Source organism: Heterodontus francisci, chromosome 17 (assembly GCF_036365525.1).
Source record: "Heterodontus francisci isolate sHetFra1 chromosome 17, sHetFra1.hap1, whole genome shotgun sequence".
In the NCBI taxonomy this organism is placed as follows: domain Eukaryota; kingdom Metazoa; phylum Chordata; class Chondrichthyes; order Heterodontiformes; family Heterodontidae; genus Heterodontus; species Heterodontus francisci.
The window spans coordinates 83,559,681-83,582,410 of record NC_090387.1 but is presented as its reverse complement, the minus strand read 5'-3'; the positions used below and the strand labels follow the sequence as shown (position 1 = coordinate 83,582,410).

General features: G+C 44.0%; 1 protein-coding gene across 3 annotated transcripts in view; it reads left to right on the top strand.

Moving 5' to 3' along the window:
• LOC137379101 (L-fucose kinase) overlaps positions 1-22,730 on the top strand; it is a 322,051-nt gene that overhangs the window by 243,883 nt on the left and 55,438 nt on the right. For all 3 annotated transcript variants that reach the window (XM_068049779.1, XM_068049780.1, XM_068049781.1), the window contains exons 7-9: positions 5,800-5,897; positions 14,807-14,887; positions 21,566-21,685. In XM_068049779.1, the coding sequence (XP_067905880.1) occupies positions 5,800-5,897; positions 14,807-14,887; positions 21,566-21,685 (299 nt within the window). The remainder of the gene's footprint in view (positions 1-5,799; positions 5,898-14,806; positions 14,888-21,565; positions 21,686-22,730) is intronic.

Below are 22,730 nucleotides of genomic sequence, written 5' to 3'. Positions count from 1 at the left end.
TTGATCCTTGCAGCACTCCACTCATTATAGCTGCCAACCTGAAAATGACCCATTTATTTCTATTCTCTTTTCTGTCTGTTAAACAACCTTCTGTCCATGCTAGTATATTACCCCCATTCGCATGAGCCCTAATCTCGTCTAACAATCTCCCATGTGGCTTCTTATTGAATGTCTTCTGAGAATCTAAATAAACGGCATCCACTGTTTCCCCCTTATCTACCCTGTTAATTACACCCTCAAAATACTCGAATAGATTTGTCAAACACTATTTTCTTTTCATAAAAGACAGTGTTGATGCTGCCTGATCATATTCTGATTTTCCAATGCGCCGTTACCAAGTCATTAATAATAGATTTTAGCATTATCCCTATGACTGAAGTCAGGCTAACTGGCCTGTAGTTCCCTGTTTTCTCTCTCCATCCTTTCTTGAATAGTGGTGTTACATTTGCTATCTTCCAATCCATGTGGGCCATTCTAGAATCTCAGGAATTCTTTAAGATCAAAATCAATGCATCCGCTATCTCTAAAGCTACCTCTTTTAAAACCCTAGGGTATGCCCATAAGGTTGAGGGGGTTTGTTAGCTTTTAGTTCCATTAATTTCTCCAATACCATTTTGTTACTAATATTAATTATCTTAAGCTCCTCACCCTCATTAGATTGTTGGTCCCCCACCACTTTCAGTGTGTTTCTTTTGTCCTCTACTGTGAAGGCAGACACAAACCATTTGTTTAATATTGGGCTGGGTTTTATGCAGCTGGCGGGGTCCCTGGTACCAGGTCAAAAAGGCGAGGGGATCCCCACCTCTGCCATTTGGGGGGCCCGCAGCTGCATTTCATGGTGTTCAGGCAATTAACTGCCCGGCACTGGGATCCCTATCCCTTTAAGGACGTGGATCCCACCTTCAAGAGCTGCCAGCCAGTCAGGGCAGGCAGATGAGCAGTCCCAGCAGTGTCACTGGGAGCAATGGAACAGGGGTGGCCTTTGCCACCGGGGGTCCTTCATGGGCCACAGATTGTCCATGCACCACCTCAGCCCACAGGGAGGCCATTTGGTTTACTGGGCGGCTCCACATTTGGCAGCGAGCCTCCCCCGCTGCTGGTAAAATGCCAGTGACGGCAGGGTGAGGGTCTTAAGTGGCCATTAGCTGGCCACTTAAGGATCTCAGTTAGCCTCTGGGCGAGAAAGCCGTCCTCAACCTTCCCTACCCTGGACTAAATTCAGTGGCGGAAAGGCAACAGGCACTATCTTTTTACATACTTGTAAAAGCTCTTGCAATACGTTTTTATATTTCTTGCTAGTTTACTCTCATTTAATTTTCTCCCTCTTTATCAATTTCTTGGTCACCTTTTGCTGATTTTTTTTTTTTTAAAACCTTCCCAGTCCTCAGGCTTTCTACTCTTCTTGCCAACATTGTAAACCTCTTCTTTTAATCTGATACCATCATTAACTTCTCTCGTTAGCCATGGTTGTACCACTTTTCCAGCGGGAGCTTTTATTCTTCGAGGGAATATATATTCATTGAGAATTATGAATAATTTCTTTACATGTTTGCCATTACTTAGCTACCGTCATATATTTAACCCAATTTCCCAATCTACCTCAGCCAGCTCACCCCTCATACCTCCATAATTAGCTTTATTTAAATTTCAGACCCCAGTTTCGGACTTAACCGCATCACAACCAAACTTGAAATGAAATTCTGTCATATTATGATCACTCTTTGCCAGAGGATCCTTTACTATAAATTTGCTAATTAACCCTGTCTCAATACTAGATCTAAAATAATCTGTTCCCCAGTTGGTTCTTCAACATATTGTCCCAAAAAACTGTCTGGAATGCATTCCATGAACTCTTCCACCGAGCTACTTTTGCAAATCTGCTTTGTCCATTCTATATGCAGCCCCTCAGAATTACAGTATTACCCTTGTTATATGTTCCTCTAATTTCCTGATTTTGTTTTTTATTCTGTCCAACACTATGATTACTGTTAGGGGACCTATAAACTACTCCCACCAGTGTTTTCTGCACTTTATTATTCCCTAGCTCCGGCATTACTGATTCCACATCTGCTTTTCTGGGCTAAGATCCTTTCTCACTAGTGCCTTTATCTCATTTCTTAATACCAGGGCTACCCCAGCTCCATTTTCATTTTGCCTGTCTTTCTAAAAATCAAGTACCCTGGAACATTTAGTTCCCAACCTAGGTCACCCTCCAATCACGTCTCAGTAATGCATACTAGATCCAACCCATTTATCACTATTTGTGCCATTAATTCATCTATCTCGTTATGAATGCTTTGTGTAGATAGATATAGTGCCTTTAATTTTAACTTTTTCCTAATTTTTCCTGATGTGGCCTTCATTGCTCATGTCTTATTACTGTTATTAAATGCTTTGTCCCTTGCTGACAAACCTGCTTGATTTTACCCAAATCACTATTCTGCTCTACAGCCTTGACTTTTCTCTTCAGATTATAAATCTACCCTTATCTGAATCATCCCTTTCCCCATATTAGTTTAAAGCCTTATCCAGCGCCCTAGTTATTCAATTCACCAGGACACTGGTCCCAATTCAGTTTATGTGGAGTTCATCCCATCGGAACAATTCCCACTTTCCAAGTACTGGTCCCCTGTGCCCCATGAATTGAAACCCTTGCCTCCCACACCACACTTTCAGCCATGCATTTAAACCTTTAATCTGTTTGTTATGAGGTTCATTTTCAGAGGAAAAACCAGGATGTAATGTTAAATTTATATAGAACCTTGGTTAGGCCACACTTGAGAGTACAGTGTGCATTTCTGTCTCCATACTACAAATGCATATTAGAACTTCGAGCGCACTACTTCAAATCATTGGTTTATTTTACATAAAACACGTGAATGAACAATACACATTGTATAGTGAGAACAATAAATTAGGCTACTCGATTATTAAAAAAAGAGTAAAATGCGTCTCAATAAACATGCTTAACTTCTCTAGCTAAGCTATGCAAAACTAAACTGAGACTTTTTTCAATGCAGGTATCTTTCTTTCGCTGTCTGCTTGACATAGCTCGTCCCCTATATCTGTGTGAGACAGACTTGTCTGGCTGCTGCCTTAAATCTGAGATGCAGGATTAAGTATACTGAATTGTCGATTGGGCGGCGCAGTGGTTAGCACCGCAGCCTCACAGCTCCAGCGACCCGGGTTCAATTCTGGGTACTGCCTGTGTGGAGTTTGCAAGTTCTCCCTGCATCTGCGTGGGTTTCCTCCGGGTGCTCCGGTTTCCTCCACATGCCAAAGACTTGCACGTTGATAGGTAAATTGGCCATTATAAATTGCCCCTAGTATAGGTAGGTGGTAGGGAAAATATAGGGACAGGTGGGGATGTGGTAGGAACATGGAATTAGTGTAGGATTGTGGGTGGTTGATGGTCGGCACAGACTCGGTGGGCCGAAGGGCCTGTTTCAGTGCTGTATCTCTAAATAAAGATCTTTACTCAGTCTGACATTTATTTACAGAGTGAAACATACACCTCATAACTCAATTACAGCCCAGTTTCAGTGAGTGTTTTTTTATACCTGCTCAAGTGAAGTCCCAATTAATGCCCTCCACCTGCATATAATTAAACACAATTGATATACAATTAACATTGCTGATGGATCTATTGTAAATTTTAAATTTGAGATTGATAGATTTTTGTTATCCAAAGATATTAAAAGATATAGGAAATGGCAGATATATGGAGTTAGGACTCAAATCAGCCATGATCTCATTGAATGGTGGGAACAGGCTTGAGGGGCTAAATGGGAACTGCTGTTTCTATGCATTGGAGGCTCCCACATAGCCTTAGCTATGCTTCCTGCTATGCATGCAAATGGTATGGGATAATGTCTAGACTTTCAGATGTTACAGTCATGCCACCTTCTCAAAAACGACATGAAATGCTTGAGATTGTATATGACAGTCCACCCACTGAATTAATACCTTATATTACCATTGTTGAGAGTAATTCCAGAAAGATGGCTCATTCTGGAGAAAAATGCTGAATCTTGTATTACAGAAATATTATGTTAAAAAAGTCAGCTCAGGCAACACAGGCAGAATCTAACTTGTCAGAGTGTTGTATAAATGTAAACAGAAGTGTGAAGTGTTTCATTTTGGAAGGAAAAATGACAAGCAATATTAATTAAGTGGCACAATTTTAAAGGGAATACAGGAACAGAGGGATGTGGGGGATACTAACACAAATCCTTGAAGGTGGCAGGCCAAGTTGTTAAGCATATGGGACCATTGACTTTATAAATAGAGGCATAAAAGTAAGAAATTTTTACTAAACCTTTAGAAATTACTGGTGTTACACATACAAGAAGTGCAACAGTGAAATTTTATGGACAAAAACTGAAGAGTTATAAAAACTGACCTTGTCTTTTAAAAAATGGACCTTTCTTTAAAGAAGTGAACAATGTGCCCCAAAATGGCCACCGAAGGAAAAGGACTTGGCCTTTGTATATTCAAACTGTCTGACAGGGACAAAGGAAAATCCTCAAAGCTAAGAGGTGTCAATTGCACCCATCCTACACCCATCCTAAAATATTCCCAAATTGAACACCGCCTTCTGAAGCAAAGAAGGCGTTAAAGGCAGCCTAGAGAGAAAAAGAGAAACACCCAGAAAGTAGCATCCAAGAAGCTTGTTTCCAGCAAACCAGAAGGGACATGCCCTGTTGCAGAATTCTACATCTACATTTTATACAGCAGTGAATTAGAAGTGATCCACTGTTTTCAACTGAACTTTCAACTAAGAGTGAAATCTATAAACACCTCAGGCCTGCAACCAACAAGAACTTGACTTCCAAGAAAATTCAACAGGTTTACTGTGACCCCCGAAACTTATTGCACACTTATAATCGCTTACCCCTTTTTCCTGTCTGTTTCTGTTTGTGTGTTTGTGTGTGTGTGTGTGTGTGTGTGTGTGTGTATGAGCGAATGCTTGAATGGATGTAGTTGCAACAATTTTGGGGGTAAGGCGTATTAATCAATAAATAATTGGTTTTCTGTTTTAAATCTACAAGAAAACCTGTCGCTATCTATTTATCTGACAAGTAAAACACAGGAAGTTAAACCCTAACAACAAAACACAATTGTTGCGGTCAGGTGGGTACTGAACAGGGGGAATCACCTAAATCTCACCACGTGGCTGTAACACTGATTAGGCCCCACTTAGAATATTGCTTTCAATTCTGAGCACCACACTTTAGCAGGGATGTCAAGGCCTTGGAGAAGGTGTAGTGGAGATTTGCTAGAATGATGACAGGTTTCAGTATTCTGGAGAACCCAAGATTGTTCTCCTTAGAGTAGAGAAGGTTAAGGGGAGATTGGGCATTCAAAATGATGAGACATTTTGACAGATATATAGGCAGACACTATTTCTAATGGTAGGAGAGCCAGCATGATGGGCCGAATGGCCTACTTCTGTGTGATTCTAAGTAACAAACAAAAGAATCCTCCTCCAGTCAGAGTGGGAACTTAAGTCTGATTTCCTAACCGCCCCCCCCAGCCCCACTTTCCAACTCGGGGCACCAAGGTCAATACTGCCCTGTCCAAGATCATCGAACTCAGTGCACAACAATGTAAAGGCCTAAATCCTTACCAGGCAGTTGGGCTTAGTACCATGTCCTAAGAGGCTGCTGCTTCATGACTTTTTGAAACAAAAACTTCATTACATTGCTGCATAAAATTGAAGAAATTCATTTGATCTTGATTGCTGGACCAACAATATGTTATATTAATAGTTTATAAATGTTGTGGCTCTTTTTCTAGATATTTGCTGGGAAGGATTCAGTGGTGTCAAAGTGGTGTCTGTCCCCAGCACAGTCAGTTATGCCAGGAATCACGGCGTCTACCTCATTGACCAGGAGGTAAGAATTGTCAATGCACACTGCCCAAGAATCATAGAATTTTACAGTCCATCTACTCTTCTGCCCCTTACCTCCAATGAAATACTGAGTCTACAGCACAGAAACACGGCCATTTAGCCCAACTGCTCTTTGCCGGCGTTTATACACCACATGAGTCTTCTCACATCCCTCTCCAGCACACCCTATCAGCATACCTTTCTATTCCTTTCATGTGTTTATCTAGCTTCCCCTTAAATGCCTCTATGTTATTTGACTCCACCACTCCATGTGGTATCAAGTTCCACATTCTCCCCACACTCTGGGTAACGAAACTTGTCCTGAATTCCCAATAGGATTTGTTAATGACTCAAGGTTTGGTCTCCACAACAAGTGGAAACATTTTCTCCACGTTTACCTTACCTAACCCTTTCATTATCTCAAAAACCTCTATCAGGTCACCTCTCTGTCTTCTCTTTTCTAGAATAAAGAGCTCCTATGCTCAGTCTTTCCTGATAATTGCAACCTCTCAGTTTTGGTATCATCCTTTTTTTGCATGTTCTCTAGTGCCTCTATATCCCTTTTGTAATATAGAGACCAGAACTGTTCGCAGTAGACCAAGTATGCTGTAACCAAGGTTCTATATAATTTTAACATAACTTCTCAGGTTTTCAATTCTGTTCTCCAGAAATGAACCCTAGTGCATTGTTTGCTTTTTTATGGTCTTATGAACTTGCATTGACTTTAGTGATTCATGTATATGTACCCCCAGATCCCTCTGCTCCTCTATCCCACTTCCCTTAATCAACATCACAAAAACAAATTAACTGGTGATTATCACATTGTTGCTTGTGGGATTTTGCTGTGTGCATATTGGCTGCTGCATTTCCTGCATTACAACAGTGTCTGCACTTCAAAAGGTACTTCATTGGCTGTAAAGTGCGTTGAGACTTCTGCTGGTCGTGAAAGGCGCTATATAAATGCAAGCCTTTTTTATTATTATTTTGACACTCATTTATCCAAACAGCATGTGTCCTCCTATTCTTCCTACCAAAATGCATCACCTCACACTTGACATTCATTTGCCAATTTAAATGCCCATTCTGCAAGTTGACCAACATCTTTTGCATTTTTTTGCATTCTTCCTTCGTAATGACAGCAGGCCCCAATTTAGTGTTTCTACAAATTTAGAAATTGTTTCAAATCCTGGGTGCAAACCATTTATGAATATAGTGAACAGCAGTGGTACCAGTATGATCTCTTTGGAACACCACTTCCCACCTTTTGTCTGAGTAGCTGCCTTTAACCTGTACCCTCGGTCTTCTGTTTTCTAGCCAGTTTGCTATCCATTTTGCTACCTGTCTTCTGACTCCACAAGCTCTGACCTTAGCCATGAGTCTACTATGCGGTATCTTATCGAAGGCCTTTTGAAAATCCAAATATATTACATCTATTATATTACCCTCATCTAACCTATTCAATAAGGTTGGGAAAGCATTTTGAAATTTCGGTTTCTAGATGTTTTTCTATTACATATTTGAATAAAGATTTCATTATCTTTCCTACCACTGATGTTAAGCTAATTGGTCTATAGTTACCTTGACTTGTTCTATTTCCCTTTTTAAATATAGGGATCGCATTAGCTGTCAGCCAGTCACCTGGCACTATTGCCTTTTCTAATGAATTCTTATAAATATGTAATAGGACCCCTGCTGTCTTAGAATCATAGAGTTATACAGCACAGAAACAGGCCCATCATGTCCATGCCGGCCATCAAGCACCTATCTATTCTAATCCCATTTTCCAACACTTGGCCCGTAGCCTTGTATGGCATTTCAAGTGCTCATTTAAATACTTCTTAAATGTTATGAGGGTGACTGCCTCTACCACCCCTTCAGGCAGTGTGTTCCAGATTCCAACCACCCTCTGGGTGAAAAAGTTTTTCCTCAAATCCCCTCTAAATTTCCTGCCCCTTACCTTAAATTTATGCCTCCTGGTTATTGACACCTCCGCTAAGGGAAAAAGTTTCTTCCTATCTACCCTATCTATGCCCCTCATAATTTTGTATACCTCAATCAGGTCCCCCGTCAGCCTTCTCTGCTCTAAGGAAAACAATCCTAGCCTATCCAGTCTCTCTTCATAGCTGAAATGCTCCAGCCTAGGCAACATCCTGGTGAATCTCCACTGCACCTTCTGCAATTACATCCTTCCTATAGTGTGGCGACCAGAACTGTACACAGTACTCCAGCTGTGGCCTAACTAGCGTTTTATACAGCTCCATCATAACCTCTTTGCTCTTATATTCTATGCCTCAGCTAATAAAGGCAAGTATACCATATGCCTTCCTAACCACCTTATCTACCTATGCTGTTGCCTTCAGTGATCTATGGACAAGTACACCAAGGTCCCTCTAACCTTCTGTACTTCCTATGGTCCTATCATCCATTGTATATTCCCTTACCTTGTAAGTCCCCCCAAAGTGCATCACCTCACACTTCTCAGCATTAAATTCCATTTGCCACTGCTCTGCCCATCTTACCAGCCCATCTATATCGACCTGTAATCTAAGGCTTTCCTCCTCACTATTTACGACACTACCAATTGTCGTGTCATCTGCGAACTTACTGATCATACCTCCTATATTCACGTCGAAATCATTAATGTACACTACAAACAGCAAGGGTCCCAGCACCGATCCCTGTGGTATACCACTTGTCACAGGCTTCCAATCGCAAAATCAACCCTCGACCATCGCCCTCTGCTTCCTGCCACTAAGCCAATTTTGGATCCAATTTGCCAAATTGCACTGGATCCCATGGGCTCTTACCTTCTTGACCAATCTCCCCTGCGGAACCTTATCAAAAGCTTTACTGAAGCCCATGTAGACTACATCAACTGCTTTACCCTCATCTACACACCGAGTCACCTCCTCGAAAAATTCAATCAAATTTGTTAGACACGCTGTCCCCCGACAAAGCCATGCTGACTATCCCTGATTAATCCCTGCCTCTCCAAGTGGAGATTAATCCTGTCCCTCAGAATTTTTTCCAATAGTTTCCCTACCACTGATATTAGACTCACTGTCCTGTAATTACCTGGTTTGTCCTACTACCTTTCTTGAATAATGGTACCACATTCGCTGTCCTCCAGTCCTCTGGCACCTTACCTGTGACCAGAGAGAATTTGAAAATTTTTGTCAGAGCCCCTGCAGTCTCCTCCCTTGCCTCATAGCAGCCTGGGATACATCTCATCTGGGACTGGGGATATTTCCACTTTTAAGCCGGCTAAAATTGCTAATACCTCCTCCCTTTCAATGTTAATTTATTCAAGTATATCACCATCCCCCTCCCTGATCTCTACACCGACATCGTCCTTCTCCATAGAGAACACAGATGAAAAGTAATCATTCAAAACCTCACCCACATCCTCTGGCTCCACACACAGATTGCCACTTTGGTCCCTAATAGGCCCTACTCTTTCCCTAGTTATCCTCTTGCCCTTAATATACTTATAAAATACTATATTTTCCTTTATCTTGCTCGCCAGTGTTTTTTCATGCCCCCTCTTCACTCTCCTAATTACTTTTTTAAGTACCCCACTACACTTTCTATATTCCTCTAGGGCCTCTGTTGTTTTCAGCCCTCTGAATTTGCCATAAGCCTCCTTTTTTTTTCCTTATCCAATCCTCTATATCCCTTGACATCCAGGGTTCCCTGGACTTGTTGGTCCTACCCTTTACCTTTACGGGAACATGTTGGCCCTGAACTCTCAGTATTTTCTTTTTGAATGACTCCCACTGGTCTGATGTAGACTTTCCCACAACTAGCTGCTCCCAGTCCACTTTGGCTAGATCCTGTTTATCATATTGAAATCGGCCTTCCCCCAATTCAGTACCTTTATTTCCGGTCCATCTTTGTCCTTTTCCAAAACTACCTTAAATCTTACAGAGTTATGGTCACTATCCCTGAAATGCTTCCCCACTGACACTTCTACCACTTGTCCGGCTTCATTCCCTAGGATTAGGTCCGGTACTACCCCTTCTATTGTAGGACTTTCTACGTGCTGGCTCAAAAAGCTCTCCTGTATGCACTGTAAGAATTCCGCCCCCTTTAAGCCTTTTGCACTAAGACTATCCCAGTTAATATTAGGGAAGTTGAAATCCCCTACTATTATTACCCTATTATTGATTCCCTAAAAATCACTACTTACTGTATTTTTAAAAAACTGTAGACCTTACCTTTCTCTTTACTGTAGTTACTAACCCAGCTATTTACAGATACTCCCTAACAGCAGTTACTCACCAACCAATTACCTTGCAACTTTCCTGTGACTGTTCACTTTTGTGCTCGCTCTCTCTCTCTCTCTTTCCCGGTCTTTTGTGCTCTGCTTCGCTCTCGCTGTTTCCCGCTCGCTGAGTGAACTCTCTCTCTCCCAGTCTCTTTGTGCTCCGGCTCCACTCTCGCTGTTTCCCACTCACTGAGTGAACTCTCTCTCTCTCCCAGTCTGTTTATGCTCTGGCTCCGCTCTCGCTGTTTCCCTTTCATTGACCTTCCATAACCTCTTTTAATTTTTGCGGATGCAATCCATCTGGACCAGGAGTTTTATCCTCTCTGAGTTTGGTTAGTCTATCAATTATCTCCCTTTTCTATCTTAAATGTTTTGAGATCTTTTTTGATTCTCCTCTTCTAATGGCAGGTCCACCGTGTTACTCTCCCTGGTAAATACCAAGTTAAAGTAATTATTTAATATTTCTGCCATTTCACTGTCATTGCCTGTGATTTTAACTTGTGCAATGGACCTATCCTAGCCTGATTTTTCTTTTGTCATTTATGTGTCTGTAGAATACTATTTCTTTTATGGTCCTTGATATTTTAATTTAATTGTTCTGCTTTGTTTTAATTGTTTTTTACTTCTTTCCTAAACTCTTTGTATTCCCTTTATCATCCTCTCCTTTATTGTCTATGTACTTGGTGTGTGCCTTCTTCCTTTGATTCAATTTTACCAGTATTTCTTTATCGTCTTATTCATCCATAGTGTATCATTATTGACTAGTTTGTTCTTGTTTTTTAGAGAAACGTATCTCTCCTGAACTCTATTGATCACCAATTGAAATACTTCCAGGTTTAAAGATCCTGGCTGCAACATAGGGCTCTATAGCGCCTTGTCGTTTTGATGCTACGAGTGTCATTTTGCTACCAAAATGTGTTCACACTGTATGCGCACACTTCTGGTATGTGCGCGATGAATGCCATCTCAGCGAGGGCGCGAGCATGGGCATTAGGAACATGCCCTAGAAGTATTCATATTTGGCAGATCGTGACATCAGTCAGCGTGTGATGCTGATTTGATGCCAACACTGCCATTTTTGACCTCACTGCTCCAGCTAATGCCCTCTCTTAAATACATGCGTTTAGCAGCAGGAAAGACCACCCACCCTGACCAACCATTGCCATTTAAAGGGATCATCAACGACTTGCAGGTTGGTTACTGATTAATCTGAACTGGCTCTGTTTCAGTTTATGGAAGGGCCTGGTGTTTTGAAGAGATATTAAAGTTGGTAAAGTCAACACTGAGAAGGCCTTAGAGTCATAGAGAGATACAGCACTGAAACAGGCCCTTCAGCCCACCAAGTCTGTGCCGACCAACAACTACCCATTTATACTAATCCTATATTAATCCCATATTCCCAACCACATCCCCACCGTTCTCCTACCACCTACCTACACTAGGGGCAATTTACAATGGCCAATTTACCTATCAACCTGCAAGTCTTTGGCTGTGGGAGGAAACCGGAGCACCTGGCGGAAACCCACACAGTCACAGGGAGAACTTGCAAACTCCACATAGGCAGTACCCAGAACTGAACCCGGGTCGCTGGAGCTGTGAGGCTGTGGTGCTAACCACTGCGCCACTGTGCTGCCTTGGTTGTGACTGCAAGGGTTCTGGTCAGGCCTGCTCCTGTTCATGGATGCTATTGTTGCAATCCCCCTTGGGCTGCAGCATGAGATGGAGATGGAGCAGAGGCAGCAAAGAAGAGGACAAAATGCTCACAGGAGGAGGAGGAGGAGAGAAGTGCTCTCAGCAGGAGGCCTTATCCACCAAGGGTCTTCCAGCAGCACTTCTCTTACCTCCATCTAAGCCAGAAGCAGTGTGTATATCGTCTACGCTCACAGAAATCTGCCACCTCCTGCATCCTCAGAGCAGGACAAGGTTGGTGCAGCAGGTGGCTGTGAAGGTGACCCTGGCCCTGAATTTCTTCACGTTGGGATCCTTCCAGGTCTGTGCAGGTGACATAAGTAACATCTCCCATTTCGCCATTCACTGCTGCAACAGAAGGGTGTCATCCACTCCTTATGCTAGGATAGGGGAATTCATTGTGTTCTTTCTGAACAGACAGACGCATGCACTGCATCCAGGTCCTCAGAGCTAGACTGCTGGCATTGACCGTGATGATTATCTGCTCCCATTGCCTTTGCAATGACTTTCGAGAGGGCTTTCTTGCCCCCTGAGGGAAGAGGTCCTCTCTCCTTCTCTCCACCTCCTGCACTAGGACCTCAAGTGCTGCATCACAGAACCTTGGGGTACGCTCTCGGGCCAGTTGCACCATTTTCGCTCCTGTTTCTGCACCGTGACTCTTCTTGAACCAGTTCCAGCACCTGCTGCAGACTGGAAGCACCTTGCCTTTAAGAAGTGCAGGCTTGCTTTAAGTAGTGGAGGCTAGCTTTAAGTGGAACTTGGGCCTCCTGCTGAGGTGTGCAGCTGCTCAGCAGCTCGCTTAGCACTGGGCTGCATGCCACTGTCAATTAAATGAGCAAGCAGCATGAAGTTTGCATGCTGCCTGCATTGCTACAAACAACCATGGATTAATCACGCATTGTGATCCTTTCACCCAATTACCCGCCTTATCCAATTACCCTCCTGTCTTTGAGCCCAGAAGTACATGATTCCTGTCTAGAGCTGTAACAGTATCTTTAACCATTCTGCCAACTTCCCTTTTTGTCCATCCCTATTTCTCCTACATTGTAGCGGGGAATGTTTATTTTCTATTCTAGCCCTTGTTTGAGCCACAATTCCATTATTACTACTATATCATCACCCTACATGGCAACTTGTGCCTACAGCTCACCAACCGTATTTGTTACACTCTATGCGTTTTTGCACATGCATTCTAAACCCACTGCCTTAGTCTGCTTTTCATTTGTTCCTGTCTGATCCCTTATTTTTCTGGACTATTTATTCTGATGCTGTTTTTCTGTCTCCCAGTCCTCTATGGTCTTGTTTCTCCTCTCATACTTCAGCCTGGTCTCCTCTCAAATAAATATTTTATTTATTGTATAAAGATTTTTTTTAAAAAAGAATTTGGAATGAATTGCCTGATGCCTCATGGAGTTTACCCTTTGAGTTCCTGATCCGTACATTTGTGCTCAGTTAACTGATCTCAACCAAAATGGCATTAGGAGCACAATAATCAGTCTCAGCATGCCCAGGTTACAAGGGGAAAGCTCAGCTTGTGTTTCCGCTTACTATTCAGTGATGTCTGCAAAAAAGTGTTACATTGGGGATAGGATCAAACTTGGTTGTGATATCCCCTATTTTGATTGCCAGCCAACCATCACTGTCAATGTCCACACATGAAGAACAGTTACTTTGGTGATGTATTGAAGATCTGCAGGTGTCCATGGGTTTGTATTCCATCGAGGAAATGTGGCTCAGTATCAAAGTTTGACCAATTACGCTCCTTTGAAGTGCCTTGGGACATTTTACTGCATTAAAGGTGCTGTATAAATAAAAGGGTGAAATACTGCAGATGCTGGAAATCTGAAATAAAAACAGAAAATGTTGGAAATGCTCAGTAGGTCAGGCAGCATCTGTGGGGTGCAAAACAGAGATGGTATTTTAATTCCAAAAAGCAGGCAGGTTTGGATCAGGTGGGAGATTAAAGTGTTAAAAAATCTTGAATCTCAACCCCAATGCAGCTCCTATCCACCCACTTCCGGTTTTAACAGAGACGGGGTGGGGAGGGCAACCAACCTGCTTCCACAAGGTGGGTTGGCAAGTTGGCAATTTAAGTATAATGAGGCCGCATGCCGCATCAATGTGCGTAAAAAGAGGTGGGGGAGAGGGCCTGAGTGGGACCGGAACAAAGAATGTTCCACAAACCCCATAAAAGGCAGGCATAGCTAGGACCCATGTGGGTACCCATAGCAACACCTTTTATTTGGAGCATGTGAGTGGATTGAAGGAGAAGTTGTTCAATGTAAAAACAAGTTCAGCCAGGCGGAGGAGGGTGATAGTGGATGGGGACTGGTTGGGCCTCTGTTCAAGGAAAAAGCAGAGATCCCTCAGGCCTTCCTGCTGGGAGACAGAGATATAGAAAGATTGGACGTCCTTGATGAAAAGGAGACAATTTGTGTCAGGAAACTGGAAATGATTAAAGTGGCGGAGGGCATCAGAAGAGTCATGGATATAGGTCGGAAGAGATTGGACAAGGGAAGAAAAAAATAAAGTCGAGATAGGAAGAAATCAATTCCATGGGGCAAGAGCAAGCTGAAACAATGGGTCGAACAGGGCAATCCTGTTTGTGGATCTTGGGAAGGAGGTAGAAGTGGGTTGTGCAGGTTTGGTGAACTGTGGAGGCCGCGGGGGAAATATCCCCAGGTGAGGTCACTGATGGTCTGGGATGTGATGACTTGATGTTTGGTGGTGAGGTTATGGTCCAGGGGAGTTATGCCTGCCTCAAGATCATAGAGTTAGTTTTCGGTGCCGGAGCTGTGCAGCTTTCATAGGGGAGCCAGATTTTGCAGTGTAAGCAGGATGAGCTGGCCCATGATCTCCTAATATCTGAAGTAAAGTGGTTCTGGTACTAGAGTGGCTTCCGTGCATGCGTGTCTGTGACTGGGATGTATAGTAATGGATTTCACTTCTTTTTCCAGGGTTACGTCTGTGATATCATCTACAAAGGGACAGAAGAGAGGATAAAAGAATGTACACTACAGGATGGCAGAGTTCCTCTGGTATGTGGGAGGAGCTTCTTATTCTCTCGGTCACCCTCTCTCCCCGCCTTGGACAGATTGGTATCATAGAATAATACAGCAGTACAGTGCAGAAGGAGGCCATTCGGCCCATCAAGCCTGCACTGGCTCTTTCAAAGAGCAATCCAGTTAGTCCCACTCCCCGGCACTTTCTCCATATCCCTGCAATTTTCCTCCTTTAAGTATTTATTCAGTTCTCTTTTGAAAGCTACTGTCAGACAGTGCATTCAATGTCCTATCCACAAGTTGCGTATAAAGGCTGCTTTTGCTGACAATGCAACTGATAGGTGGTGCAGTACTAGCACATGCGCAAATGCAGCCTCATCAACAGAAACGTCTCAGGCAGCTGCCAGTAATAACAATGGCGTTGTTCAACTTGACGCAAAACCCAACCCTCCAATAGTACCCTGCTCCCTCTCACAATTGCTGCTTCTGTTCCCCGCTCCCTCCTGTGATCGCCACCTCAATCGCCGCATTCAGTTTCCCACACCCTCCTACTCTCGCCTTCTCCCCGCTCCCTCCCGCCACTTCATACTGCTCACTGCTCCATCTCGTCGTTCCCGACTAATGCCTCTGAATCTGACTGTTCTGTCCCACGCCTGTTTGCTCGCTGTTCCATCCGCCTCGCCCCCGGAGAAGTGGACAGGGGGGTGGGGGGGGCGGTCAGGAGTAAGTGGGGTGCTAGTGACGATGCAAGAAGTGAGCGGCGGGATGAAGCAGCAAAGAGTCGGGAGTGGCGAGCAATCAGGAGCAATGAGCAGTCAGGAGCAGCGGGATGGAGAGGCGGGATGGAGCGGCGAGCAGTCGGGAGCGGCGGGATGGAGCGACGAGCAGTTGGGAGAGGCGGGATGGAGCGGCGAGCAGTCGGGAGCGGCGGGATGGAGCGACGAGCAGTTGGGAGCGGCGGGATGGAGCGGCGAGCAGTCGGGAGAGGCGGGATGGAGCGGTGAGCAGTCGGGAGCGGCGGGATGGAGCGACGAGCAGTTGGGAACGGCGGGATGGAGCGGCGAGCAGGCAGTCACGGGAGAGAACGGCAGGAGGGAGCAGAGTCAGGAAGCAGCAATTGAGGTGCTGATCGCGGGAGAGAGCTGGGTACTGTTAGAGGGGTTGGAGACAGCAATAGCAGCCATTGAGGGGTGAAGCAACACTGGGACATCATTACGTCTGACATCGTTATGTGATGACATTGATGCGCATGTGTGCAGACCCATGCTGGCAAATGTTTGAATGCACTGATGACCTCGACAATTGCTCTGCATGCTCTGCGTTGTTTGGAGACAATCCGGCATATAAAAGTTTTCCCTCATATCTCTGCCCTCTCAAACTCCCTCCCCAAATCCCACAAACTTGCCACTTCCCTCCCCGCTTTCAAAAGTCTCCTAAAAACCTTTCTCTTTGATCAGTTACCTCTCTCTAATACTTAGAATCAATGATACAGCTGTAGTGTGAATGTACCCTAAAGCTGGCTTACTACTACTTGATGTTGACACAGGGTGCCAGAGAGAAAATATGTATTCTTCCACACCAACACAAAAATTAACTCGAAGTATATTTGAAAAAGGCCATCTCCTGGCTTAATAACTCTGAAAGATTACAGTGCAACAAAAGCAGAGGGGTAGAAAGAGTGAACAAAAAAAATGGACAAGAGAGGCGGCTGTCCCTTGATTTGAGGATATTGTCTACTCAGGGTCGTGAGTTTCCGCTAAAATAAGAGCAAAATACTGCAGATGCTGGAACTCTGAAATGAGAACAGAAAGTGCTGGAAATACTCAGCACGTCTGGCAGCATCTGTGTAGAGAGAAACTGAGTTAACGTTTCAGGTCTGTGACCCTTCATCAGAACTGGCAAAAGTTAGAAATGTAACAGTCTTTGAGCAAGTGAAAGGGGGAGGGGGGGCGGGGAAGAAGAACAGGAAGGAAGGACTATGATAGGATGGAGGGGCAAAAGTCACAAAAAAACAAATTGAACCCCCTCACTCTCTGGGCTCATGCGTTGTCTTTCACTACAACTGTTTAGCACTCCATTTGCATCCTGTTTCATGACATCTCGGTCATTTAATCTCTTCCCCCGCTCCATTCTGTCACAGTCCTTCTTGTTCTTCTCCCCCCCCCCCCCCCCCCAACCCTTTCACCTGAAACGTTAACTAAGTTTCTCTCTGCGCAGATGCTGCCAGACGTGCTGAGTATTTCCAGCACTTTCTGTTCTCATTTGCGAGTTTCTGCTATGGGTCTTCATGTCACTGAGCAGGCTGATTTTCGACCCACAGATCTTTGGGCACAGGACATCCCACGAGGTGGTGGGATCCGGAGTGCAGGTTTTGCTTCCGTTTCTTTCCTTCTCTGCCATCCCTCTACCTCATCATTAAGATGTTGGGACTCAAAGCGTGACGCAGCTTGGTGGAAAAGCTGTCACCAATCTGAATGATCAGTAGAAAACTCCTCCCAGTTGTTAAGGTTTAGGCAACCGCGCTTCAAGGGGAGCTTCAGAGAGTCTTTTGAAGTGTTTCTTTGTCTTCCCCTGGAAGGTTGGCAGTTTGAGAGGAATGAGAACAGGACCTAGCGGAGGAGACAATTTTCAGCCATGGAAACATAGTGGCGAGTCCATCGGAGTTGATTTTGCAGGAGTTTTGCCTGAATGCTTGCGGATCTGACTTCAAGAAAGACACTAGCATTTGTCGGATGATCATCCCATTGAATCTGGAGGATGTGGCGGAAGCATTGCTGATGAATTTCTCTAGTGCTCTTACGTGTCACTGCTACACAGTCCAGGTCTTGCTGCAGTACAGGGGCATGGTGACATTAACTGCTCTGAACACTAAGACTTTTGTTGCAGAGGCCTTTGTTGTCAAACACCCGCTGCCATAATTTGTAGAAGGCTGAACTGGCGCGGCTGAAACAGTATAGGATCTCCTCATCAATGGTGGACTTTTGAGAGAGGTAACTGCCAAGGTATGAGAAGTGCTCAGCATATTCCAGAGTCTCTCCTTCAACATATATGGGAGGTGGAATAGTTGGCTGACCAGGTGTGGGTTGATATGAGTTTTGTTTTGTGAGCAAGAGAAAAGAAAGACAAAAAGGGGGAGCGTAGTAGCGGTGCAGGTTGGAGGGGGGATCGACGAAGAGGAGCTGTCGAAGATTACTCCATGCCAGTTATTCTTTTAAAAAAATATTCACTTGCCAATTCGAAAATAACAGAGGTAAACTGTTAATCATTTGAAGTTGTGGTAACAGCAGGCGCTAAGATTAACTGTAAAGTGCGTACCTGAAGCACTTACAACGGCCAGAGCACCTAAATATACCACTGTGGCCAGGTATGAGATTTGCCACCACTATCTCAGCTTTTCCTTTCGAACCAGAGCACCAACAGAGAATTAAAGGCAAGCAGACCAGAAAAAGAATATTAAGGTACATCAAGAACACTGCCAAGATACCACAGAGCATGAAAGAAAATGGGAAAAGCTTTTGTAATGAGAAGCTTTTTATGTTGTCTGATGCAACATAAATGGGATGCGTGGAGTTCAGTTGATTGAAGATCTCAAAACAGGTTTATTAAACAGCCAACAAGTATATACAGTGCAGAGCTAACTATTTACAGACTTGCCTCTTGGTGTTACAGTAGCAGAGTGACTCTGGCTCCGAGTCACATGACTCTGTCCTGGTACTTGGCTCATTATCATACTAAGATTTTAAAGGTACATTATTCTTAAAAGGCAATCACACAACAGCTTTAGATAATTACAGATAATTTGCATTCTTCAATAATAGGCCCTTAAATCTTTATACTATTAATAAGGACACAGACATGGCAACTAAATTCCTTTGGATGGTTCTCAAAGGAAGGTTGGAACTGGTAACAAAAGTAATTTGATACAACTTTAAACAGAACTCCATTAATCTTATTACAACTGTACATCAGGGTTATGCTTTGTTCTGGTTTTTATCGATAGTTCAGCGTTTAAGCTGGGGTACACAGATTCAGCATTCCGCAATGTGCCATAACTCATCGATAGATTTATAAATTGATGCAGAATGAACACACGAATTGGGATGTGGAAGGCAACAAGATAACCTAACTGAGGCTAATGTTAACTGTTTCTTAAATAACGTAGACTGTCACGGGGATGAGATTCAAATATGAAGTTCTGTCAAGTTTCCTTGAGAGTTTTATAAAATAACTTGTCACCCTGTTGGCAAATAGCATCACGAAAGGAAAAACATCAGCAATGGATAGTTTCTTCACACACAGGACTAAGGAGCAAATGAGAAGTTACAGCCATGGTTTTGACAGCTAGAATATTGTCTCTAAAGTTCTCACTCTGATTGCAGGTGGGTTTTTTTTGCATTGCCTTTTTTCCCATTCCTCCCTGGAAAGTGATGATTGTTTCTGGCATGCAGTTCCAGGGGCACCAACAATCCTTCAGTTCCTTGGCCAAGTGGCCATTCTTCACCTCTGGTATTGATGGTCAGCAAGCTGTTCAACTTTGGACAGCATCTGAGCCATTCCTCACCTTACCTCACATATGGGTACTTTACAGGAAGGGTGCTGATTATAATTTCAGTGGCTCTTTACAAGAAGAAGGGTGCTGTAGATTAACATCCAGCCAAGTCTTCATTTAATATGGCCGCACTCTTGTTTCTGCAATGTGTCTGTCCTTAATAAATAGTCATGTTGGAAAACTGCAAAATGTGGAAATGGGCTATGAAATCATTGTATTTCCCCAGATGTCAGGCTGGGATTCGATTTAATATGGAACCTGTGGACACACTACAGCTGCTTGTCATAGGGAATCTTTGGTTAAATCCATCTGTTTAGAATACTAGGAACATTAGCAGCAGGATTAGGCCTTGAGCCTTCTCCACCATTCAGTTAGATTGTGGCTGATCTGTATCTCAATTACATCTACCTGCCTTAGCTCCATATCCCTTAATATCCTTACCTAATAAAAGTCTTATCAATCCCCGTCTTGAAAGCTCCAATTGACCCCCAGCATCAACTGGCATTTGGGAGAGAGATTAGATCACTGCTCATCATTTGTATGAAAAGTGCTTCCTGATTTCTCTCTGGAACAGCCTAGCTCTAATTTTAAGATTATGCCCCCTTGTTCTGGATTCCCCCACCAGAGGACATCATTTATCTCTATCTACCCTGTTAAATTATTTTATAATTTTAAACAACATGATCAGATCACCCATCAACCTTCCGAACTCAAAGGAATACAAACTAAGTCCAGGCAGCCTGTCCTTATAATTTAACCCTGTAAACCCTGGTATAATTCTGGTGAATCTGCACTACAGTGTCTTCAAGGGCACTTTATCTTTCCTGAGGTGCGGTGCCCAGAACTGAACTTTGTTTACTCAAAGCTCTGTACAATATAAATGGCTGCATTAACTTTTCAGAGAGAAGAATTCAGTGTGAGTGTGCTAAGCATTGGTGTAGGAACATCAGCTGTAAACTCTACCCTTGTAGGTTTGAACCAAGCTGTACTGTTGGGGCTTCTGAACAAACGTGTTGATCTATCATAAATGAATGTCCTATTTTGTCTCTCAGTGGGTGTATAGAAGAACTATACAGTGCAAGTAAGGTAGTTAGATAGTTAGGAACTTTAAATGTAGGTATTTCAGATTTTCTCTTTGGTAAGATACAAGATGGTGACACGCAACTGGCATTAGAAATGGGAAAAATCAGCCTTGGCTCCTGCTCCCGATTGCAATCCAGTGACCATTGCTGAAGAGGGGGTCTGTGGACATCAGAGGACCAATAATGTGATCGGAGATGCCTAAAGTATTTTGAGGATAAGTTGATTCAACCTGAAGCACTTGGACCCAATGCATTCACCAGATGCAAGGCTTATGGTTAGTGTGCTGAATATGTTTTCACCCTTGGTGAAAGTTTATGGTGTATCTCCTCTAATTTTCTAACAGTGTACGCCTTCTGTTTCCTCTGGTGGGAGAATCTAGAACAAGGAGGCACAATCTTAAGATTAGAACCAGGTCATTTAGGAGTGAAAGGATCAGGAAACACTTTTTCACACAAAGGATGGTGGGCATCTGGAACTCACTCCCCCAAAGGCTGTGAACGCTGGGGATCAATTGAAAATTTCAAGACTAAGGTTGAAGCATGCTCCTTGTTATGGTGGGACCAAGTCCACAGTGCAGATCAGTAAAGATACTATGCAGGGATGTTTGCACACTTACATTGCTTGCTACTGTCCAGGATACATCTTTCTCATCAGCTCCCAAGTTTGAGCCACAGATGAAACAGCAATTATGTGCACTGTCACCTCCATTCTATTCTGACAGTGAGAGATTTATAACAGGCTATCCCTCTCCTCCAACTAGGACTACCCCTCACATTATGGAGAAGTGTCAGTCATTTCTCCCTATGGTGTCCATTCTGCATCTCAAATTAGGACAGTGTTGGTGCTTCCCCCAAGGTTGAATAGCCTGCCAATCCTCACTGGTTTGCAGATGACCAGCAGTGGAGATCAACCAGTGACTAAGGAACCAGACATTAGAACGAGTAAAAGTCTCACGACAGGAGAATAGAGGAAAACTGAACCCAACACAGAAATTATTGATAATTTGCTCAAACTCTGAGGAGCTGCAGTTTAAAAAAGAATAAAACCTCATCTTTGTCAACAGCTGCGACTTGTTCCTCCAGGTATCGGGTATTGTGTTCTTCTCATGGGAAACTGCTGAGAAACTCCTGGCTACACACGTCACTCCTCCTCTGGACGCTTGCACATATATGGGTCTGGACTCAGGAGCTCGTCCCATTCAGGTACTGTCAAAGTCATAAAGGAGCATGTTTCAGAGTGTCTTTTCACACAAGGACTGCAGCAGTACAAGAAGAAGGCTCACCACCACCTTCTCAGGGCAACTAGGGATGGGTAATAAATGCTGGCCTTGTAACTGCCACTCACATCCTACAAACAACTAAATGACAAGAGTGTGTTTCAGTCACATCTGGCACTGTGATAGTGTTGATTCCTGTAACAGGCTATATGAGCAGAACCTGCATCCAACTGAGAGAACTGGTTTAATGTCTCATCCGAACGATGGCACCTCCAACAATGCAGCACTCCCTGAGTAGCACAGTGGAATATCAGCCTGGATTATGGGCTCAAGGGCTGAATGTTCGCCATGGAGACAGGAAACAGGATCCAGCTTTGTTTTTGGGTCAGAAACCTGCCTCTGCCAGGCAACTGATTAAAATTCAGATTTTTACAGAGGTAAGCCCTTAATTGATACAGGGACGGGCTTCTTGTCCACTTAGAATTAGTGGAATTGGGAATGGAGGTGGGTCACATGAAGCATGGGACTCATTTAGAATCCCCACAGCAGCCATCACTGAGGCTGCTGGTTGTCCAGAGGGAGAGATCTGCGGTTTGTGCCAAAACCTTCCACTGTACCAGAGGGAAGCGAGATGTTACAGGGGAGCCAGAGGTCTGGCACCTGGACCAAGGCAGACCCTCGCTTCATCGAAGCTGACCTGGATCTAGTGCTGGAGGGGAGGGAGATACTCTTCCTGGAGGGTGGCGGGAGGAGGCCACATCATCGGGCAGCAGGGGCGCCTCTCTGTTCAGCGTCATCTCCCTCCATCTGGAATTCCTCCTCTTTTACCTCCTGTTCCTCCCCCAATGAGCTGTCTCCTTCCAGGGCCTCACCATCCTCAAGGTCTACACCTCTCTGGAGGGCCATGTTATGGAGAGCACAGTGGAGCACCATAACGACTGAGACCTTTGCAAGAGGGTTTTGGAGGGCACTACCCGACCAGTCCAGGCACCAGAATTGCATCTTCAGGAGCCCGATGGCCCAATCATAGT